The sequence below is a fragment of the Dermacentor andersoni genome, chromosome 2, assembly GCF_023375885.2.
Source record: "Dermacentor andersoni chromosome 2, qqDerAnde1_hic_scaffold, whole genome shotgun sequence".
NCBI classification, from domain to species: Eukaryota; Metazoa; Arthropoda; class Arachnida; order Ixodida; family Ixodidae; genus Dermacentor; species Dermacentor andersoni.
The window spans coordinates 112693682-112712740 of NC_092815.1; the positions used below are offsets into that span (position 1 = coordinate 112693682).

A 19059-nucleotide genomic window follows, 5' to 3' on the forward strand; every position below is an offset into this window, starting at 1 on the left:
TTTCGACCGCTGCTTGAAGCGTTTGTTCTATTTGCCCGTCACTTCCTTTTCTCACCCATAAGGTGATACCGTCAGTGTATAAGGTATGGTTGAGTCCTTCGATTTCTTGTAGCTTGGCTGGCAGCCTTATTAGCGCCAGATTGAATAGCATCGGTGATAAGACCGAGCCCTGTGGCGTACCTGCGCTGCCTGTCTCGATCTCCTCCGAAACTAGGTCCGCTTTCGTGATCTTTGCCTTTCTGCCCGTTAGGAAATTGCGTACATAATTGTACGTCCGTTTTCCCAGTCCTAGTTCTCCAGCTCTATCTAGTATTATTGCATCTGTTACGTTATCGAAGGCCTTTTTTAGGTCCAACCCGGGAATTGTCTTTGTCGGTCTTCCCGAATCTTCTATGATCTGATGTTTTAGTTGTAACAGATCGTCCTGGGCTGAGAGGTTTCTCCTGAATCCTATCATCGTGGGTGGGAGCGCGTCCCAGTTGTCGAGGTAGGTGGTTATCCTCGCTAGGACCATGTGCACAATGAGTTTCCCTACGCATGGAGTGAGAGATATGGGTCTCAAGTTCTCAATCTGCAGTCGCTTGCCCGCTTTAGGTATTAACACGATTTGTGCCGTCTTCCATTGCTGTGGAATCTGCCCGACCTTCCAGCATTCCTTAATATATTCTGTTAACTTAGTTATAGACTCATCGTCCAAGTTCCTTAGCGTTATATTCGTTACCCCGTCTAGTCCGGGTGCCGACTTGGTATTGAGTTTGTGTAGGGCTGCCCTGACTTCTGACTCACCGATTTTGCTGTCTAATTCGTCATTTACCTGCCCTGTGTAGTCAGGGTGTAAGACGGGCATCGCTTGCGAGATGCATCTTTTCTCGATTTCCTTGAGGAAGTCCTGCTCTGTCGCTGGGTACGCTTGTATTAGCCGATTTATATTTTGCCTATGTGCCGACTTGGTCTCCTCCGGGTCTAACAAATATCGAAGGATATTCCACGTTTTGCCATTCCTATCTGACTGCCCATGTCGTTGCATTTTTCTTCCCACTGTTGTCTGTTGTCTTTCTACGAAGCGTCCCGTTGTGTTTTTGTTTTTTCCATCTCCGTTGCAACCCTGCCTTAGCTTCCCACACGTGTAGAAGCTTATTGTCTACGTTATCTAAATGCGCCTCCGCTGGGACCGTTTTCGTCGCTGCCGCCACATCTCCCTTTAGTTTTTCGGTCCATTCCTCAATACCTTGTGGCGTGTCGTCGGCCTCCTCCCTTATTTTCGTGAATTTGTCCCAGTCGACAATCTTAAGTTGTCTACCCGTTGCCTTGCGCGGAACCTGCCCTTACTGTTATTTCTAGTATATGGTGATCGCTCCCAAAGTCGTGTTGCGTATTTGTCCACTGCGTTTCCCGTATGTTCTTGGTGAAGGTTGGTACCTATTCTCGTGGGAACCGATGGGTCGGTTACGAGGGTCAGGCCTTCCTGTTGCGTGTCTAGCCAGAGATTCCTGCCTTTTTGAGTTTCGATTTTGTATCCCCATGCCGCGTGTTGGGCGTTAAAATCGCCTCCGATCACTACCGCTTGGTTGTCCGCTATGGCTAGGGTTTCTTTAAAGAGCGTTCGAAATTTATGGTGTCTGCATTTTGGACTGCTATAAATATTTAATACAAAGAGGCTGTCCTTCGTTTTCGGCATGGGTATGAGTTCGAGAAGAATGTGATCGATTGACTTAACCTCCGTGTCGTGTTGCACGACCGAGTGATTTCGCTTTACCAACGTCGTTAGCGCCTTCGTCTCCCCTTTGGCAGTACCAAAGGACTTGATCCCGACAATTTTGCCAGCCCGTGCATTTCCTGCATCATTATAATATCCGGGTTTTCTTTGTCTTTAAGGTGTTGTTGCAGAATGTGTCGTTGAGAATCGGAAAAACCCGTTGCTCGGCCCCGCCCGTGCGTCTGCTTTTGGCGTTGGCATATTCTGCCTCGTTTCTGCCCGAGTCCGCGCCATCGTCTGACCGCTTAGGCCTACCTCTCGGCAGGCGCGATGCGCATCCCCACACCACAGGACCCTGTTCGCTTTAAAAAAAAAAACGTGGATTACTTTTATTTGAAAGTTTATACGCAACCCATATAAGCAAGACAGAGGAGGGGTAAGCACATGATTTCACCTTCTCCACCAGGTTCCCCCCAACTGTATACAAGCGTATCTAATTTGATCAGAACAAGAAAAAGCTGTTGCGAGAGAAAGCATGCCTCAGTATTGCCTCGTAGTTGGAATAAAACTTCTCGCGCATCTGTTCCATGAGATAAGCACCCACGCGAGACTTGAAATTCCTCATTCGAATCGCGTTCAAGTCGAGATTGTGTCCCGGCGTCACTTCGAAGTCGGCGTTGCCCACGATGAAGGTGCGCACGAAGCCAGGTTGGTTCAGGGCAGCCGTGACTTCAACCTTGCCGGTTGTCTGGTACTGGAGTGCTTCGACACGCACGAACTTTACGCGGCCAAGCAGACCATCTCCTTTTGTCTGAAAGAAAGACAAACAAAAGCGGTATGACATTTTGCCCACATTGTTGTACTTGTCAATTGAGGCTTGGCTAGTAATAGATTTCAAGATCTTTATGGAAAGTAAGTGGTCTCTCGCAAAATAGTTTCGAGCTAAGTTGATAGTGATATATATTGGGGGCGGCTGTCTTCTCGGGGGTACCTCAGAGCAGCCACTCAGCACTTCACCTGCAGCCCAAATGCGTAATGTACAAGAGGGTATAACACATTATTTACAAGCGCACATAAATACAAATAATGATATGAAGTTGGAGGCACATTGTATTTTCTATTTAGTGTGGCTTCTTGTACTGCACGGTTAAGGATGCCTGTATCTTCGAAAATGTGTTCTGGAGCGTTCAACACTTCACGCTGTGTTGTTTTAGATGGTCAATGGCTCAGAAATTTTGCAAATGAGAACGGTCGGTGAGGAAGGAAATTCAGCGTAGGTCTCGTTCTTGTTGCTGTCTATGCCTCGCGTGTCCGAGGCGCCCGAGAAATAGACGCCGAACATCCTCATCGTCGTTGCCACAGGAGCAAGAGGGGGGGGGGGGGGGTTATGAAGCTCGTCTTATGCGGCATAGAAGATGCTTTGCGTGGGCTGTTCTCTTGTACTGTGTGCTGAAGCTCACTTCTGATTGTTATAACTTTGTGCGTGCATTATTTCACACAAGTGCACACACTGCTATGCGAGAAAGCGTGGCCGTCGTTATTATAAGGCGACTACATAACTTTCTTTTAATTTCATTTAAATAAAAAAAGGGAAGCCCAAATTAACAGTCCACTAGGTGGACACGTACGCAATACCACCCTTGGTGGGTGCCAGATTTTCTCGGGACATTTCTTCCGGCATGGGGGTTTAGGCAAAACTAATTTCATGAGCATGCTGTTCACGCCGAATGTTGACAAAAGTTTCACTTTACGTAGTAACATTTTCTGATCAAATAAAAACAGACATCTTGATCTTAAGTAAATACCATTTATTTATAAATAAAGAAAGTAAGAAGTTGACGTTCATATTAGGTTTGTATAGTAAAAGATATTGTGTTTCCTTTGCTGTGCAAGGTTGTACTCTAGCTGAAGTGGGTTGTTCCCGCTCTCGAGGTCTTAGTTGCTTAATTAAGAATTCACTTTCTAAAGTCGGCAGAGCTTGTGTTTACATTCATCAAAGCTGATCACATTTGGTACCATGAGTGCTCAGCAAGATTTTCCGTTCCCGCATATTTATATAGGAGCTCCAGAGTTAAGGTTTCCTCTTAAAGCGACAACTAAATAAACGGATCCCTCGAGGGGTGTTCTCGGATCAACCAGTGATTGCACCAATCGCCCAAATGGGAACCATTGTTTCAGCGCTCACAGAGTTGCTCTGTCGCATAGGTAACTGTGAAGCATGCTATGGGGCCCCAACAAATAATGTTGGAGGGGCCCGGTAATTATGTACGCGCAGTCGTACCTCTGTGTGGAGTTCGGCGACGATGCCACCGATGCTCAGATCGCAGCTGAGGCTCATGTTTCCGGCCACCATGGCGAGTACGCAGTTGCCGACGCGGCGCACGGCCGTGTCAAAGTTCCTGAACTGGCCCGAGTTTACGTACACCTTCAAGTCTCGGTTTGTCCAGCTCGTCTTGTAGACCTGTGGAGAAAAGTGGGAAAGGGGGGAGGGGAGGCGAGTGCAGTTGTAACCTTGTCAGAGTGCGCTTAATTAAGATCGTGAATCCATTTGCTGACTGAAGTAACGTCAGCGCCTCTGCAATAGTCAAATGTCAAAACATAATTTAATATACAACGAACATTGAATATCAGCACATCTATTGAAACACTAGTCCGTCGTATAAGGTTCGGTACCACGTTTATTAAAGCGCTTTCTGCATAAAATGCATTTGAAGCCACGCGGACGAGGATGTACAGCGTCTTCTACTAGAATGCCCACGAGATGAAGCTGAAAAAGGCCATTTGATACGCAGTCTAATAGCATTGGACCGCGGGTTCTTAAGCTCTCTTTCTTGATGTAAAGGGTGCTTTTCACGATGTTCTACATGATGCAATAATAGATGCCCTTGAAGAATATGGCATTGGAGGCCGTCCGCATCAGTGGATAGCCTGATATCGTCTAGAGAGAACGATATTTATGACAACTGTAGACGGTGACACAAGGAACCATACCGTCTATCGTGGGGTGCATCAAGGAGGTGTACTGAGCCCAACTTTATTTAATGTTGTTCTTTGGACACCTCAAAGAACTCGCACGCACAGTCTCGGTCCCTGTCTACGCAGATCACATCTGCATATGGACAACGGGCTTAACGCGCTTGCAAATACAAACAAAGCTACAGCGTCCAGTGTCAGCAAGGTTTACATACCTAAACGGTCGTGGACTACCGCTTGCACCGACAAAAGAGCGTAGCAATGGCATTTACACGGAAGTCAATGGCCTGCTGCCCCGTTATGATTGGTGGAAAGATCGTACCTTTGGTAACCCACTACAAGTTTCTTGGAGTCACCGTCGACCGTGACTTATCTTGGTCGAAGCACACCTCTGCATTACGAAAAAGGCTGACAACTTTGCTCAAGTTTGGACTCTACGGCTGTTTTTAGTATTCTGATTTCCATGGGCAATATACAAAGCTTCAACACCAACCATTATTTTTTTTTTCACGGCTGCAAAATGGGGCCTTCTAGGTAATTTGCATATTAGCAGTTACTGTAAATTTTATTTCGATTCATGATTGCTCTCTTGCATAATTTATGGCCCCTTTTTAGCTAATGAAGGACACAAATGACCGATTACGAGTTAATATGTGAAAATTCGCACCATTATGTATGTTATAGTGTGCCTAGAGAGTTAAAAAGCAGCTGTTGCTGATATATAGGTTTCGACGCTCTCCTATACACTATGCACTATCGAAGGAAGACAGTTAATGATTGTATGACTTACTTTGAAGTAGTAGGGATCGAGAGAAAAGGAGCCTGGATTCCTTCTTACGAGAGTCGGCATTCTTTGCAGAAGCACAGTGTCAACAAAGTCGTTCGCTTTGCTCACACTGTCTGTGCCTCCTGTAATATAAATTGGGAGCATCAACAATGGCAGGCTACCCAGATAAAGAGGCTCTTTATTAAAGATTACAGAGGGTGGCCCATGTACGGTGGCTTGCACGTCTTTTGCAGGGGCAGAGATGAACTGCACAGACGTACACGCGGTAAATAAACAGGCACAGATAAGTAAAGGGGCGCTTATGTTTAGTTACGTTTAAGAATATCGGAGTGTCATCATCATCATCATCATAATCATATTTATTTCCGCTGCAGGACGAAGGCCTCTCCCTGCGATCTCCAATTACCCCTGTGCTGTGCCAACCGATTCCAACTAGCACCCGCAAATTCCCTAATTTCATCGCACCACCTAGTCTTCTGCCATCCTCTACTGCGTTTCCCTTTTCTTGGTACCCATTCTGTTACCCTAATGGTCCAATGGTTATCTAATCTGCGCATTACATGACCTGCCCAGCGATATTTTTTTTCTCTTGATGTCTATTAGAATATCGTCTATACCCGTTTGCTCTCTGATCCAAACCGATCTCTTTCTGTCTCTTAACGTTAAGCCTATCAATCTTCGTTCCATCCCTCTTTGCGCGGTCCTCAACTTGTTCTCAAGCTTCTTTGTCAGTCTCCAAGTCCATGCCCCATATGCCAGCGCTGGTAAAATGCACTGATTGTACACCTTCATTTTCAATGATAATGGTAAGCTTCCAGTCAGGAGCTGAGAATGTCTGCCGCATGCGATCCAACCCATTTTATTCTTCTATGCATTTCCTTCTCATGATCAGGGTTCCCTGTGACTATTTAACCTAGGTAAACGTACTCCTTCACAGACTCTAGAGGCTGACTTGCGGTCTTGAACTGTTCTTTCCTTGCCCGGTTATTTATCATTATCTTTGTTCTGCACATTAATATTCAGCCCCACTCTTACACTCTCCCTGTTAATGTTCTCCATCATTTGTTGAAACTCGTCTGCAGTGTTGCTGAATAGAACAATATCATCGGCAAACCGAAGGTTGCTGAGGTACAACAGGCGGCCCTTGTAGACGCTGCCTGGGTCAAAGGCAAAGAGGCCTACACCACCGTGGTGGTCGACAGCCGGGGCGAGGTACGGGACACCGTCACCATCTTCACTAAGGATTCCACGGTGGCGGAGCAAGCCACGATTGCTCTAGCCATCAGGAACCGTAAATGGTCTTTCATCTATAGCGATTCCAAAGCAGCAATTAAGAGTTTTGACAAAGGCTATGTAGCTGGGACTGCGGCTAAAATTATCGACAATGTCGAAACTATCAAAACTGAAATCCGATGGTTTCCTGCACATATGGGACCAGCGGACGAGACTCGGCCCAACCTCAACGAGGTGACGAACGACCTGGCACAAGGACTTGCTTGCCGTGCCGGTCAGAACCGAACCGACGCCCACTACCATTCCGGGGAGCATAAATATCACTTATTAACTTACAACGACATCACTAAATATTACTACTTGGGGCGTAGGCAATTCCCTCTGCCACACGTAAAATTGAACAGGGCTCAGGCAGTCACGCTACGTTTACTGCAAACCGGGACGTACCCCACTCCGTATTTCATAAATAAAATTCACCCCGAAAGAGAAATTAGGAAAGAATGTAACGTGTGCGATGGCATCATTGACATCAGACACATGCTGGCGGGCTGTCCCGCGACTCTCACCGTCCCCGAAGAAAAATGGCTTTACTGGCACAAGATGATAACAAGCTCTTCATATAAAGATCAGCTATGGGCTGTCCAGAGGGTCCACGATGACGCCATAAGGCTCGGCCTGACAGTGCCGACGTGGACGCGGCCCGCCTCGGTCTGAAAATACAGGGCTTCGGGACACTAATAAAGTTTTGTGAATGAATGAATGAGGTATTCGCCATCGATCCTTACTCCTAAACCTTCCCAGTTTGTTAGCTTGAATACTTCTTTCAAGCACGCAGGCTTAGAGTGACGTCTGACATCGGCGAAAGATGCCGAGAGTGAGTGGGGCTGTACTAATCAAGTGTTATCAAAGTATTTTTTATTTAAACCAGAAGTGTAAAAAGCAAAGATATATGGCTGAAGGAAATGTATAAACTAAAAGAAATATATAGGCCAAAGAAACGTACGGCTGCATCAATGTAAACAAAGACAAACAAAAATAGAGTTGAAATTCCGATAGCATGGCCTGGAGTGGCCAGGTCAGTTACATAGTACGCATTTCTCTAACCTGCTGCATCTCGGAGGCAATGCCTTAAATTTTAATGAGGCGCTGTTAAACGGGTGTTCTAGAATATGTTGAACTTGGCAGTAGCTATGAGATACCAACCTAAACCATTGTGTATTGGTACGTACGAAAAAAATATGCATCAATCCAGAGGCGGCTAGGCATTCCAAGGTACTTTGAAGATAAATATAGATAAAAACGATGTTTACCAAGAGGACGTTTAATGTAGGTTTTCTAAGTTTTACGGTGCATGTTGTCCATGATCTCAGTAGGATTTCAAAATCAATTTAAGGCTATTGATGACGTCACACAAAGGATAGCTAGCTCAAAATGGCGTGCTTTCTGGATTCTACTGTGGCGAGTTGCTGCATGTCTGTCAGGGCACCCTTTCCCGAAAGCCGGCAAATCGGTAACACGTATTATTTATCAAACACGAGTTTAGCTGTTCTTCCAGTTTAGATTAAAAGGAAGAAGAGGACTTGAGAGCACGTATAGTGAAATGCTTATAATGCGATATCATGTCGCCAGTTAGAGCAACCAAATGGGTGCAAAGGAAACGATAATGCTGTCGATTGCGGCGGAAAAAAGCGGAGTCTGAGGAAATTGAAAAAAAAAGATCTCGAATCCAAGCAGTGGTATCATCTGATCCAATAGACCAATGCGACGTATCCTTGGTTAGGACTGCCGAGCCTGAGCCCGATGCCGTTGCTCATATTGACGTTGGTGTTCTATTCGTCGCTCATCGTATTCTCTCTGCTGTTGAGGCGTCCTAACTTTGCGTGGCTTGCTTTGGGCAGGAACCGCTGCGTCCTACCTAGCCTAAGCACGACGCTGTTGTGCATAGTGACGTTGCTGTTCACGTCGCCGCTCGTCGTGTTCACGCCGCACCTCGGGAGTCCCAACTATACGTGCCCTTTCCATAGCGCTATCAGAACAAAAATAATATGAGTTGCTAGGCGGGTTCTTCCTTTACATATGAAAGTGTAATTACGTCACTCCCTGCTTCGTATGCCGCAGTTTCCACTTCCCGGCAACTGCAGTCTGTGCAACCGTAATCGCTACAGAGAAACGCTTGCGGCGAACGCTATGCGCGAAGGCGAAATTTCTGGTTCTTTTTTTTTCTTTCCTCCGCATGGCCGGTGCCGCCACGGCCGCAGGTGCGCGGAGAGGAGCGCCATCTGGTGGTGCGGCAAGGAACCCAGCAGCAAAAGCTGCATGCACATCCCGCTGTGATTGGTTGAGTTTTCGCCCGCAAACACGACAACTGTATTTTAGGGCGTAGACGCATAAAGCTTCGCTGTAAAAATGTAAGTACGAGGTGGTATGTATGGACATTGCAGGGGAATAATTTGAGCCAATTGGGTTTTACGCGTTAAAATAATCTGGCGTTTATCATGACGACCGCTCCACGTTTCGCCTCCAAGCAGATACAACACATATGCACGATATATTTAAAAACATTACGGGGCTTATCACGTCCCGAAACTACGTAGTGGAGGGACATTCTCGTGGAATGCTCCGATCCGAGTTAATATCGACCATCTGGGGTTCAGCCAACGAGCAAAGCACGGTGCACGAGCATTTTCGCCTTCAGCCCCCCTTGGAATGCGGCCACCAGCTACCGAACCCGCGACCTTTTGCCCAGCATTAGGACGCCACAAACTCTGAGGCACCCGGGTGGTTGCGAACAGTTTGGTGTGCACCCTCCGTACGCTTACTCGTGTGGGTCCACAGTGTACGGGATGCTACATCGAAACCCGTCGATTGTAGACGAAAAGCGTGGCACTCGAGGTCTCCATCACACGTGACGCGTGTGACGCCATCCTTGCAAGCGTCGAACGGCCACCACATGAAGCGGCGTGACGACAAGGACCGTCCATTCATAGCTGCGCAGAAGAAAAGATTTGCGCGTTAGTACCAGCGTCCAAGCGTTGCCCTAAAAACTTTCTTCAGGCACGTACGCTCTGCATTCGCCTACCCTGATTTGAAATGAGCTAATACTGCGCTTGCTCTTGGAGCCTGCTGTCCCTTATTTGTAATTGGTGCACCATTTGCGGGCAGCGTTTTGAGGGAAGTTGAAAACTCAGCCACGAGTGGTGCTCGCCCGTTTTTCTCCCATCTCGAGTGCTAGCGGCTATAGGCTTTTATCCAGAATGAAAACTAACCGTTGCTGTGTTCACGTCTACTTGCCACTCTCTCCCCATACGCTCGCGGGTCTTGGAGAGAGCGACATTTTTTTTCCCCACACCATCCAGCCTGCCACGGAAAGTGTGCTTGTGTGTATGTGTGGAGGGGACCTGATCTTGAGCGTCGCGCCATTTTTATGCACATATACGGCTACGTGTGTCAATAATGAAGTGAGTGAAGCATCACGCGTCGCGAAACGCTTCTTTTACGGGATTGCGTTTGTCGTACCAGTTAGGGTTACGGTAATATATGGCTCCCCATTTGAAGCAACGCTTGGACCCATCTCCACATAAACTAAATTCAGGGCTGCTTTAACCACCACCAATGCCGTCAACTAAATACCTATGAACATGCGAGAAATTTGGGAGTAAGAACAAGTAACGTGCCTCTTTGCTGGGCTTCTGTGCAGTCGTCTTCATCGGAGACATCGGCATTACCTGCGAACATGATTTGTTAGTCATTATAATTTGGTTATAGAATAATCAGTCCAGAATAAGTCAGACAAAAAAAACAACCACCAAAGCTTTCTGAAACATCTTTAGTTACCAGTTCTATCTGCAGAACAAAATGTTTCCTTGCTATATTTGGCATTATCGCCCAAGTGTGATTGCCTACAAAATTTGTATTCCGGCGTGATAGTGCTTTCTACCATGAAGTATTAGCGAAACCATCATCAGTTTATTTAAATCCCGTAACAAGGTTGGCCATTATGGATACGTTTCTTAGATTTAGTTTTGAGAACTGTTACCGTTAGTACGAGATAAGTCGTAGGCTAAGTTGGAGCGGAGAATTAAAAACATTACGGCAGCCCTTCGGTCAGCTGTATAAAATGGCGGGCCACACTATATATATAGCTTTGCCCCAGCACTATGAATATTTCTTTCACCGATGCAGCTAAATGCTCGGTGATAAAGTAGTCGTAGATTTACATCTTTTCTGGCAGTGGTAAAAGTAAGATAAGGTTCTGAAAGCAGATATAACATTTTGAACCCTGTGTACTTGCTTACGTGCGTAGACTTCACTTGAAGAGAAGAAATGAGCGCTACAAAGACGCCGACTGAAAAAAAAACATGTACGACGGACAGACTTTTCTGCCTGTCAGCTCCACATGCAGGGCTTCAGCGTGTGTACTCTTATGGTACAAAAAAAAAAAAAGATAGTTGAGCGACATGTTGCATGTCGTGCGAGTGCCTAAACTTTCGATGCTATTTTTCTGATAAAAAAAAAAAACGGCTATGCCGATAGCGCATTATTACTTCAACAAGTTGTAGTAAAGGAAGCGAGCAGACTGTTGTCAAAAACATCCTTGTGCATATGCACTAACCACATGCAAGAATTTAAGTGTTGCAAAATGTGTGTCTCTTAATGCCACTTCACTGCTAGAGAAAAGTGGTTTGCTCCCGCAATACAATGTGAATAGCACTCACCGAAATGGATGACGATAAATAATACCACAACGAATGTTTTCATAGTGTTCTTCTTGATAGCCTGTTCATAAAAAAAAAGAAAGTGAACATAATTTTTGAAGTTTGAAGCGAATGCGATTCCACAATAGCGCGCTTCACATGTACGCGTAAGTGTGGGTCCACTTCGGTACGTGTAACTTCAGCGGTTCGGAGTCGCTTCTTCTTTTTTTTTTTACTCTGAGGTCAATAGCAATGCTTAAGCAGAGATACCAAGCCTACTTATTAGCGAACTTGCTAGCTATCTAGCAGATTTTAGACAGAAACAAATGCATCAATGAGCAGGTATTACTTTTCTTCGTGAACGGGTGCCTTAAAGTTCAACTTGAAAGGATGAAGTCGTTATATTGTATTGTGGGCGGTAATATGGGGAAAATACGCTGTACTTACCCGAAAAAAAAAAAAACTTGTTTCCCAAGTCAATAGAATGTGGCGCTTTTGCTGTTTCTATGTTAACGAGAGTATCGCTATTCGGTAATAGATTCACTCGCGCAAGCACTCCAGTGGTGTTTTACCACGTGACCTTGGCTGCTACCAAAACTGACCGAATTTAACCTGAAGTACAAATTCAAGCTTCCTAAGTCATTTAAATTTCTTAGGGAAATTTCGCTCATGTTTTCTAGTTGCCACTAGAAATCTCAAATTTTTGCTTAAGTAGATTTGTCATTTTCAAGAATTCAAATCTTTTCATCGTTATCAATACCCGGCACATGACTTTCGACCGCCAGTTAGGGATACCGTATTGATTTGAGATCGAATGCTGTCAACAGCTTAAGTGTAATAACTTTTGCCAGTTTGGTTTGCGAATTGTGGCCAGAGTTCTTGAGTACAAGTTTTGGCATTTAATAGGGATTCTGCCTAAGATATATATGCACTGCATGTCATTCTTTTAACGACTTTTGGCGCTGCGACACGCAGCCAAAGAATTTGTATTAGGCATAACGTCTCATTCTTTCAGCTGCGAAATTGCGTGACATTTGCATGAAATTTCATTTTCAGAAATTATTTGGGGAGTAAATCGGAATTGGAGTCTTTTTTCTATGGCTCATACAAATTTTAAGTGAGGGCGAAGATGAGGGCACTGACAAAATGCAACTATATCTACTACGTCCCAGCTAATTTGTACATAGTCTTCAGCTGAGATATTGCAGTTCACGAATTCACATGTCACTATGTAAGTTTGACTCCGTCATGAAATAAATGTACCTTCCCTCGCACTCATATGTAGTTTTCGTCTGCACCCAGTCAATACTACTTGTATTCTTTTGAGGCATAATTCGGTCGGTTTTCGGTGCTTTGTTGACATAACACTTTCCTTTCATTGCATTTGGTAGCAGTCAATTGGGAATCCTCATCATGCGAAAACCTCGATTGCTCCCAGCTCTGCGATCCGTCAAGCTTGTCGCCTAATTCGTTCACGAACTTTCACTGCGTTCTATATTTATCTAATCCGAAATGGGGCCGAAAACATGCACACTCAAACGTTTTGAATGAGGATTGGAACACTTGATTTTAGTGTTCGGTGAACTCTGCCCTGGGGAAGGAGTCCAGACAAATGTCAGAAACTGCCAGGGCGCGAAGCGCTTATCCCCGGCACTGGGAGCACGTAAAATGCTTTGCGCTTCTGTTCAACTCTGCCACCGGCAGGCAGGGATGCAGATCGCAAACGTGCAGTTGAAAACGCCTGCAAAGACCGTTTACAATTCCGCCGCCCTCGCAAGCGATTTTGCGCATTCCGGCAATATGAGATGTCCATTGCAATGCCCCGATGTCTGGTCGTAAGCTAATGAGCTGGCGAATAAATAATTCCGTGAACTCGGCTTTTGTCAATTTATTCGGCTACAAGCTGTCATATTATGCCGGGATCACTATGCCTTCATGCCTCGACCGCCAGGCTTAAAATTGAGAATTTCGTTCCCCTGTTAGATATGCCACGAGATGTAACCTCACTCCCGTCGTATTTCACGTCGAACAGCCCGCTGTAAATGGTTTCTATTTTTTCCTGTGTGCTCGCGTAATTAATGTCACCGATTGAAGGCGTGTTTTTGGAGTGTTTTTGGAAGCTGCCCCCCAGCTAAAGCTACCTCTTAGGCTGCTTGTAAAGGCTGAAAATGTATTTTGACATAGGCACGCCACAGGTAGATCGGAAACGATTGTTTTAGATTATAGCGTACTCGGCGACTCGATCATTAGACCTTAACGCATAATTCTACATGACTGGGTATGCTTTCTGGGAGAGTGTGCAAAATTTCGCATAAGTGAAACGTTGTGCAACTGTGCTCTCGGCGTTGCGTTCACAAATGCGGAATGATTACGCGTTGGTATGGTTTACAGCCGTGCTTGCAGCAACTGCGGCTGCGAGGAAACGAAGAGGTGTCCCCGATTGCCGCCCCTTTTTAGAGCCACTAGAAGAGCGCTTTCGACTACGCTTGGCAAACTGGACGATCCCTCCCTGACGGGGGTGAGAGAATATTCGGACACTGCTCCAGACCAAGTACAACGCAGAATATTTTCACTGCGGTGCTCCTCTGCTTGATAACATGAGGGCATGGTGATAGTGCGACCAACTTCATTTTGGCGCGTCATATCGAGTTAGTGTCACGCATCATTTTCTCTCTCTATTATTCTATCTCTTTTTTCCTCCTCTCGCATTCTATTCCCAGCACAAGTTAGCCGGCCTGTATTTACACTATAGGTAACTTCCCTCTCCAGAGAGTCTGAGTGTCTCTGTCTATCTTTTTTTCTCTTCGTCCTGTAAGCTATAGTTCGGACATGGATCTGTTTTGTTGTATTGTCACGTGGACCGCTCTACGGCTTGGGTTACTTAAGAAAATTTCCGGGTTTATTACCCTTCCCCCTGTCCCCTTTCAATAAAGTTTACCACCACCACCGAGAACGTGCACGAGATTCCTCCATACGTCTACAAGGTCTAGAATTATTCTTGTAACGCACCGATTTTGGTCCTGCAAAAGTTGGAGACCTTCTGTGCAAACTGGACCTTTGCGGTGAATTCTACAATGCTATATCACATGCTACCCCGAATCCTCCACTTAAGCATACAATTTAATAGCAAATTGGGTGAACTAACTGATACGTAACGATTTGACGCATCTCATTCTGTCCATAGAGCCATCGATTAGCAATCGGGGCAGGGATACAGGCTGCTTTAGTTGGGGCTTTAATGAGCACGAGCTTATACCGCTGGAGCATTGTATTTCTTTTCCATCTGCTTCAGAAACTCTCGAATATGTATGTAATAATATATATATATATATATATATATATATATATATATATATATATATATATATATATATATATATATATATATATATATATATATATATATATATAATGTGCAGGAAAGAGACGAGGAACCTTTTGGAAGGCATATTTACTTAAGGTTTTCGGCTAGTGGACCAGCCTTCGTCAGAGTACAGTAACGCATGAACAACTCATACACAGTTTAAAAGCACCGTATCAATACCAGAGGGCGCACTATCTGCGCTGACTAGAACTTAAACTGCGTATAATAAATAATTATGATTGACACGCATTTTTGAGTAGAAAAATGAAATGCAAGTGTGTTCAGGATACAATATATACAAACATGATTCTCAGGTAAGTGCCGGCGATTACCATGATTAGGAGTAGTGAAAGTTTTAGTCAGCGCAGACAGTGCGCCCTCTGCCCTTGATACGGTGCTTTTAAAGCAGTGTATGAGTTGTTCATATGCGTTACCGTACTCTGACGAAGGCTGGTCCACCAGCCGAAAACGTTAAATGCGCCTTCCAAAGGGGTCGTCGTCGTTTTCCTGCATATGTTGCGTCGGGTTTTGCGTGCGGAACGTTGAATTGAACATGACCTTCGAGGTATCGAATTACTGAACACAATCTAGCCCGTTTCTTAGATCATAAATCATGTTTGCAGCACTAAATAAGACGCTTTCCCTGCATTATGTTCAAAAATCAAATTGACTTCCACTACGGCAAAGGCAGCATCAGTGGAGCAGCAGTAATAAACTTTATCCAAATATTAATTAGGGCTATTCGGTAGTGATTCACACGTCTTAAAATTTTGCTAAATAGTTATATGCACAGTTTTTTCTCTATAACGAACTCTCTACAATTATTAGGGCACAGATAAAGCTCGTTAGCGGCAGGCCTCCTTCAAGTTATGGAAGGCTGCCGGAGCGAGGGGATATACAAAAAAATAACAGCCTGGCGGGAGAGGGAGAGAGAGAAACATTTATTTCATTCCGGCCCGGGAGCCACCCCGAGAGGATGCAAACATGCGGATCGGTGAAAACATGAAAGCAAAGAAACTTGCTCACCTCAGCGGAAGAGTCTGTCCGCCCTTGTAGTCGGTCGCCTATACACTAGCGCACTGGGAGTCCAACTCCAAACTTTATAGTGTCAGCCTCTCTTTCTTGTTTTCTCTCGTATCAGCAGCTTCTTTATCTCGTCAGTGCACTTCCCCAGTCGCCAGTCGGGTTCCTTGGAAAGTTCTTGGGTAGAAAGTTAGAGGCTGCGGTATCACTCATGCAGGCGCTATCAATGTAACCACCGCCAAGCACCCTTGTGCACGATATGTCTATAGTTTCGGTTTCTCGAGGACTCTCATAGGCTTGGAGTACTTGCCAAAGATAAATGCAGCTACTCACATTGCAAACATGTTAGCATTGCCTGAGCAATGCTATCTGTCGTGCAGATAAGTTCTCACTGCGAAAATGAGGAATGCGACGCACCCCGAGTTGTCGTGTGATCGAAGGTTACGTTTTCGTTGTGCCGCGAGTGAGAAGTGTCGGACCAGGGCTTCCCGCTCAAAGGGATCCGCTGAGCTCCACTACGGGGGATTCCTGTGTTACCAAATCGGAGCCAAAGAGTGCGTCCCCCATTGTGTGGCGATAGCCATGCATCGCGCGCACTTGGACGTCGTAATAGCACAACCTGGTTCCGCTTTGCCCTATTGAGTAGGAGGTCGTCCTTAATTCAGCGTTTTTCTGTCAGTAAAAGTTGCATGCGGCCCGTGTGCGCCACTTTCTCTTAGATGTTCGCGCAACGTTTCAGCGCAAACTAATACATGAATTCTTCCAAATAGAAAGCTCGCAGTTTCACCTATTACGGCGGTGCGAGCTTGCCTGTAAGAAAGAAAAGCAAATGTATACCACAGGCAACATCGAGCTAGAGGGAATATTGTTTATGAAGAGATACGGAGAGAAAAGCCTAAAGTTTCGGAAGCGTTGCATTTATATTATTTCATATATATATTCGCAGGAGCATGACAGTTGCCTTTGTAGTGGGTTTGTCGCTTCTGCAGACGCATTCTCGGTCAAGGTGTCGGACCGGACCTGTCTGCTTCCATTAAATTAAAGTTAATAGTTTTTGTCATATATATGATAAGGTGACTATGTATATATACAGCTATATTGTAAAGAGAGAAGCAGACGATCGGCCCTCCACCAGATGATGATGATGATGATGATGATGATGGCCTCCGATATTATGGCTCATATCCACTGGGGAATTGGCCAAGAATTGTGTACTGAAACGATTACCTATTCTTTTGAAGTGTTACATATTCTATAAGAAAAGGAAGCATACAAAAACAAATTACAAGAGAACAATCAAAAAGTTATTCGTTTTGTTGATTGTATGTAACCGCAAACGGCATCAAACACGTCCCTGTGGCTGACCCCTATAACTGACGTAACTGATGATTTCTGATGATAACATAACTCTAATTTAAAAAGCGGAAGTTCTAGATGTCATTTTCTTAACAATTTGTATCGCCGACATACCAAAAAATAGTGATCTAGTGATTCTGTTTCTTGGCAGTATGGACACAGAGGCGATAGCGTCAGACCAGTCCTGCGTATATATAGGTTTAAATGGAGGGACACGGCAGCGTAATCTCGTGATCACTACTTCTGATAGTCTTGATGGACACCACTGGATTTTCCACGGAAATTTTAGGTGCTGATATCCTGTCCATGTTGTTATTGATTCATTGACATCTCTATAGATTGAATATGTTCTATATCTGATTGCCGTTATGTGCGCCACTTCTGGACGAGCCGGCATTATTGGTCCGCCCAGGGATGCTCGCGCTAATGAGTCTGCCATTTCATTTGAATGTAAGCCACAGTGGTCAAGTACCCATAATAGTTTAAGAGAACTCAACTGTAGAGGAACTGATGTTAGAAACGTCTTTAGAGTGGGCGAATTGTATGAAGCTGTAAGCGAAGTACAGACCGAAAGGGAATCTGTTATAATAACCGCACTTGCTGAGTTCGAAGGGAGTTCCCGAAGCGCTAAAATCATTGCTAAAAGCTCGGCTTCAAAAACGGGTGTGAAATCTGACAGTCTCAAGGAGAATGACCAGCCAAGCGGAAGCGAGGAAATGCCTACGCCCGCCTTTTCATTGTTCACTGAAGTGTCTGTAGCTACTATGTTATTTGTTTGTACGTGTGCAAGGTGATCTTGCAACAGGTTATTTAAAAAAGTGGCCGAAGTTTGGAGGGAAAATGTCATCAATATCTATCTTAATATTCTGATTTGGTTCGGTTGATGAAATTACCTCTCGAATATTCATATTCAGGCTATCTAATTGTTTTTGTACAAATAAAATCTGTGGAGTGGGAAAGCGAGGCCAATGAGCAAGAAAGAAGAAATTTGGATCATTAATAAAGGCGTATTCAGATCGTCTAAGCGTCAGGCTGTAAAATTTCATAAATGCTTGAATTGTTAAGATGCGAAATCTGCAGGGAAATGTTGGAAGGCGTGCTTCTTGATAGATAACATTAATAACCACAAACCTGGGAAGTCCCAGACAAAGGCGTAGGGCCTCACGCTCCAAAAGAACCAGAGGCTTTATTTTATAAGCAGGGCAGCCTGAGAACAAGACACGCCCAGATTGCAACATGGGGCGCATATGCATTTTATAAATCATTAACAGTGAATCCCTACGTAGTCCATATTCTCGGTTACTCATTTTGCGCAGAATACCTAAAGCACGTTGTGCCTTACACGCTACTTTTTCTGTGTAGACTCCAGTTGAGCTTTCTATTATATACGATCCCCAAGTATTTTAGACTCAACCTGTGGAATGGGGTCGTGCTTATAAGCTATAGAAAGTGAAATCGGATCCATGACCGGTAACACTAAAATTGCGGTTTTGCTTACATTTAATGACGTACAAGTTGTCTGAAGCCATACCTCAAGCATCTCATGTATCTTTGTAATTTTTGGTATAAAGTGTTAATGCCAGTGTCGGCCGCAAGGAATGCAATGTCATCTGCATACGCATAAACGTGCACGTCCTGACAAGTGGGGATGCAGCTCATTAATATATTAAATAATACTGGAGATAGGACTGTTCCTTGGGGAACACCGCGAATCTGTCTGAATTTAGACGAGGGACATCCGTCCTTAAAGCAGTACAATTCTCTTGATCGCAAAAAATTGTGCCACCCACGCGATAATATAATTTTGGAAACTACGACGCTACAGGATATCCAGTAAAATTGAATGTTAAACGCTGTCATAAGCTTTATCTATATCTAATTCACTAAAACAGAATTTTGTCTCCTTTTCCGGGCAAGTTGGATGCGGCTCTAA

At 44.8% G+C, this 19059-nt stretch overlaps 1 protein-coding gene across 1 annotated transcript; it reads right to left on the bottom strand.

Moving 5' to 3' along the window:
- Positions 1 to 2059: 2059 nt before the first annotated feature.
- Positions 2060 to 15805, bottom strand: LOC126541368 (salivary anticoagulant protein P23-like). Its single transcript, XM_050188119.3, has 7 exons — positions 15774 to 15805; positions 11405 to 11465; positions 10364 to 10414; positions 9509 to 9676; positions 5460 to 5578; positions 3978 to 4157; positions 2060 to 2507 (listed from the first exon to the last, which is right to left on the bottom strand). The coding sequence occupies exons 2-7, from the start codon at positions 11445 to 11447 to the stop codon at positions 2199 to 2201; spliced, it is 870 nt and encodes a 289-aa protein (XP_050044076.2). The 5' UTR covers positions 11448 to 11465; positions 15774 to 15805; the 3' UTR covers positions 2060 to 2198.
- Positions 15806 to 19059: the final 3254 nt, after the last annotated feature.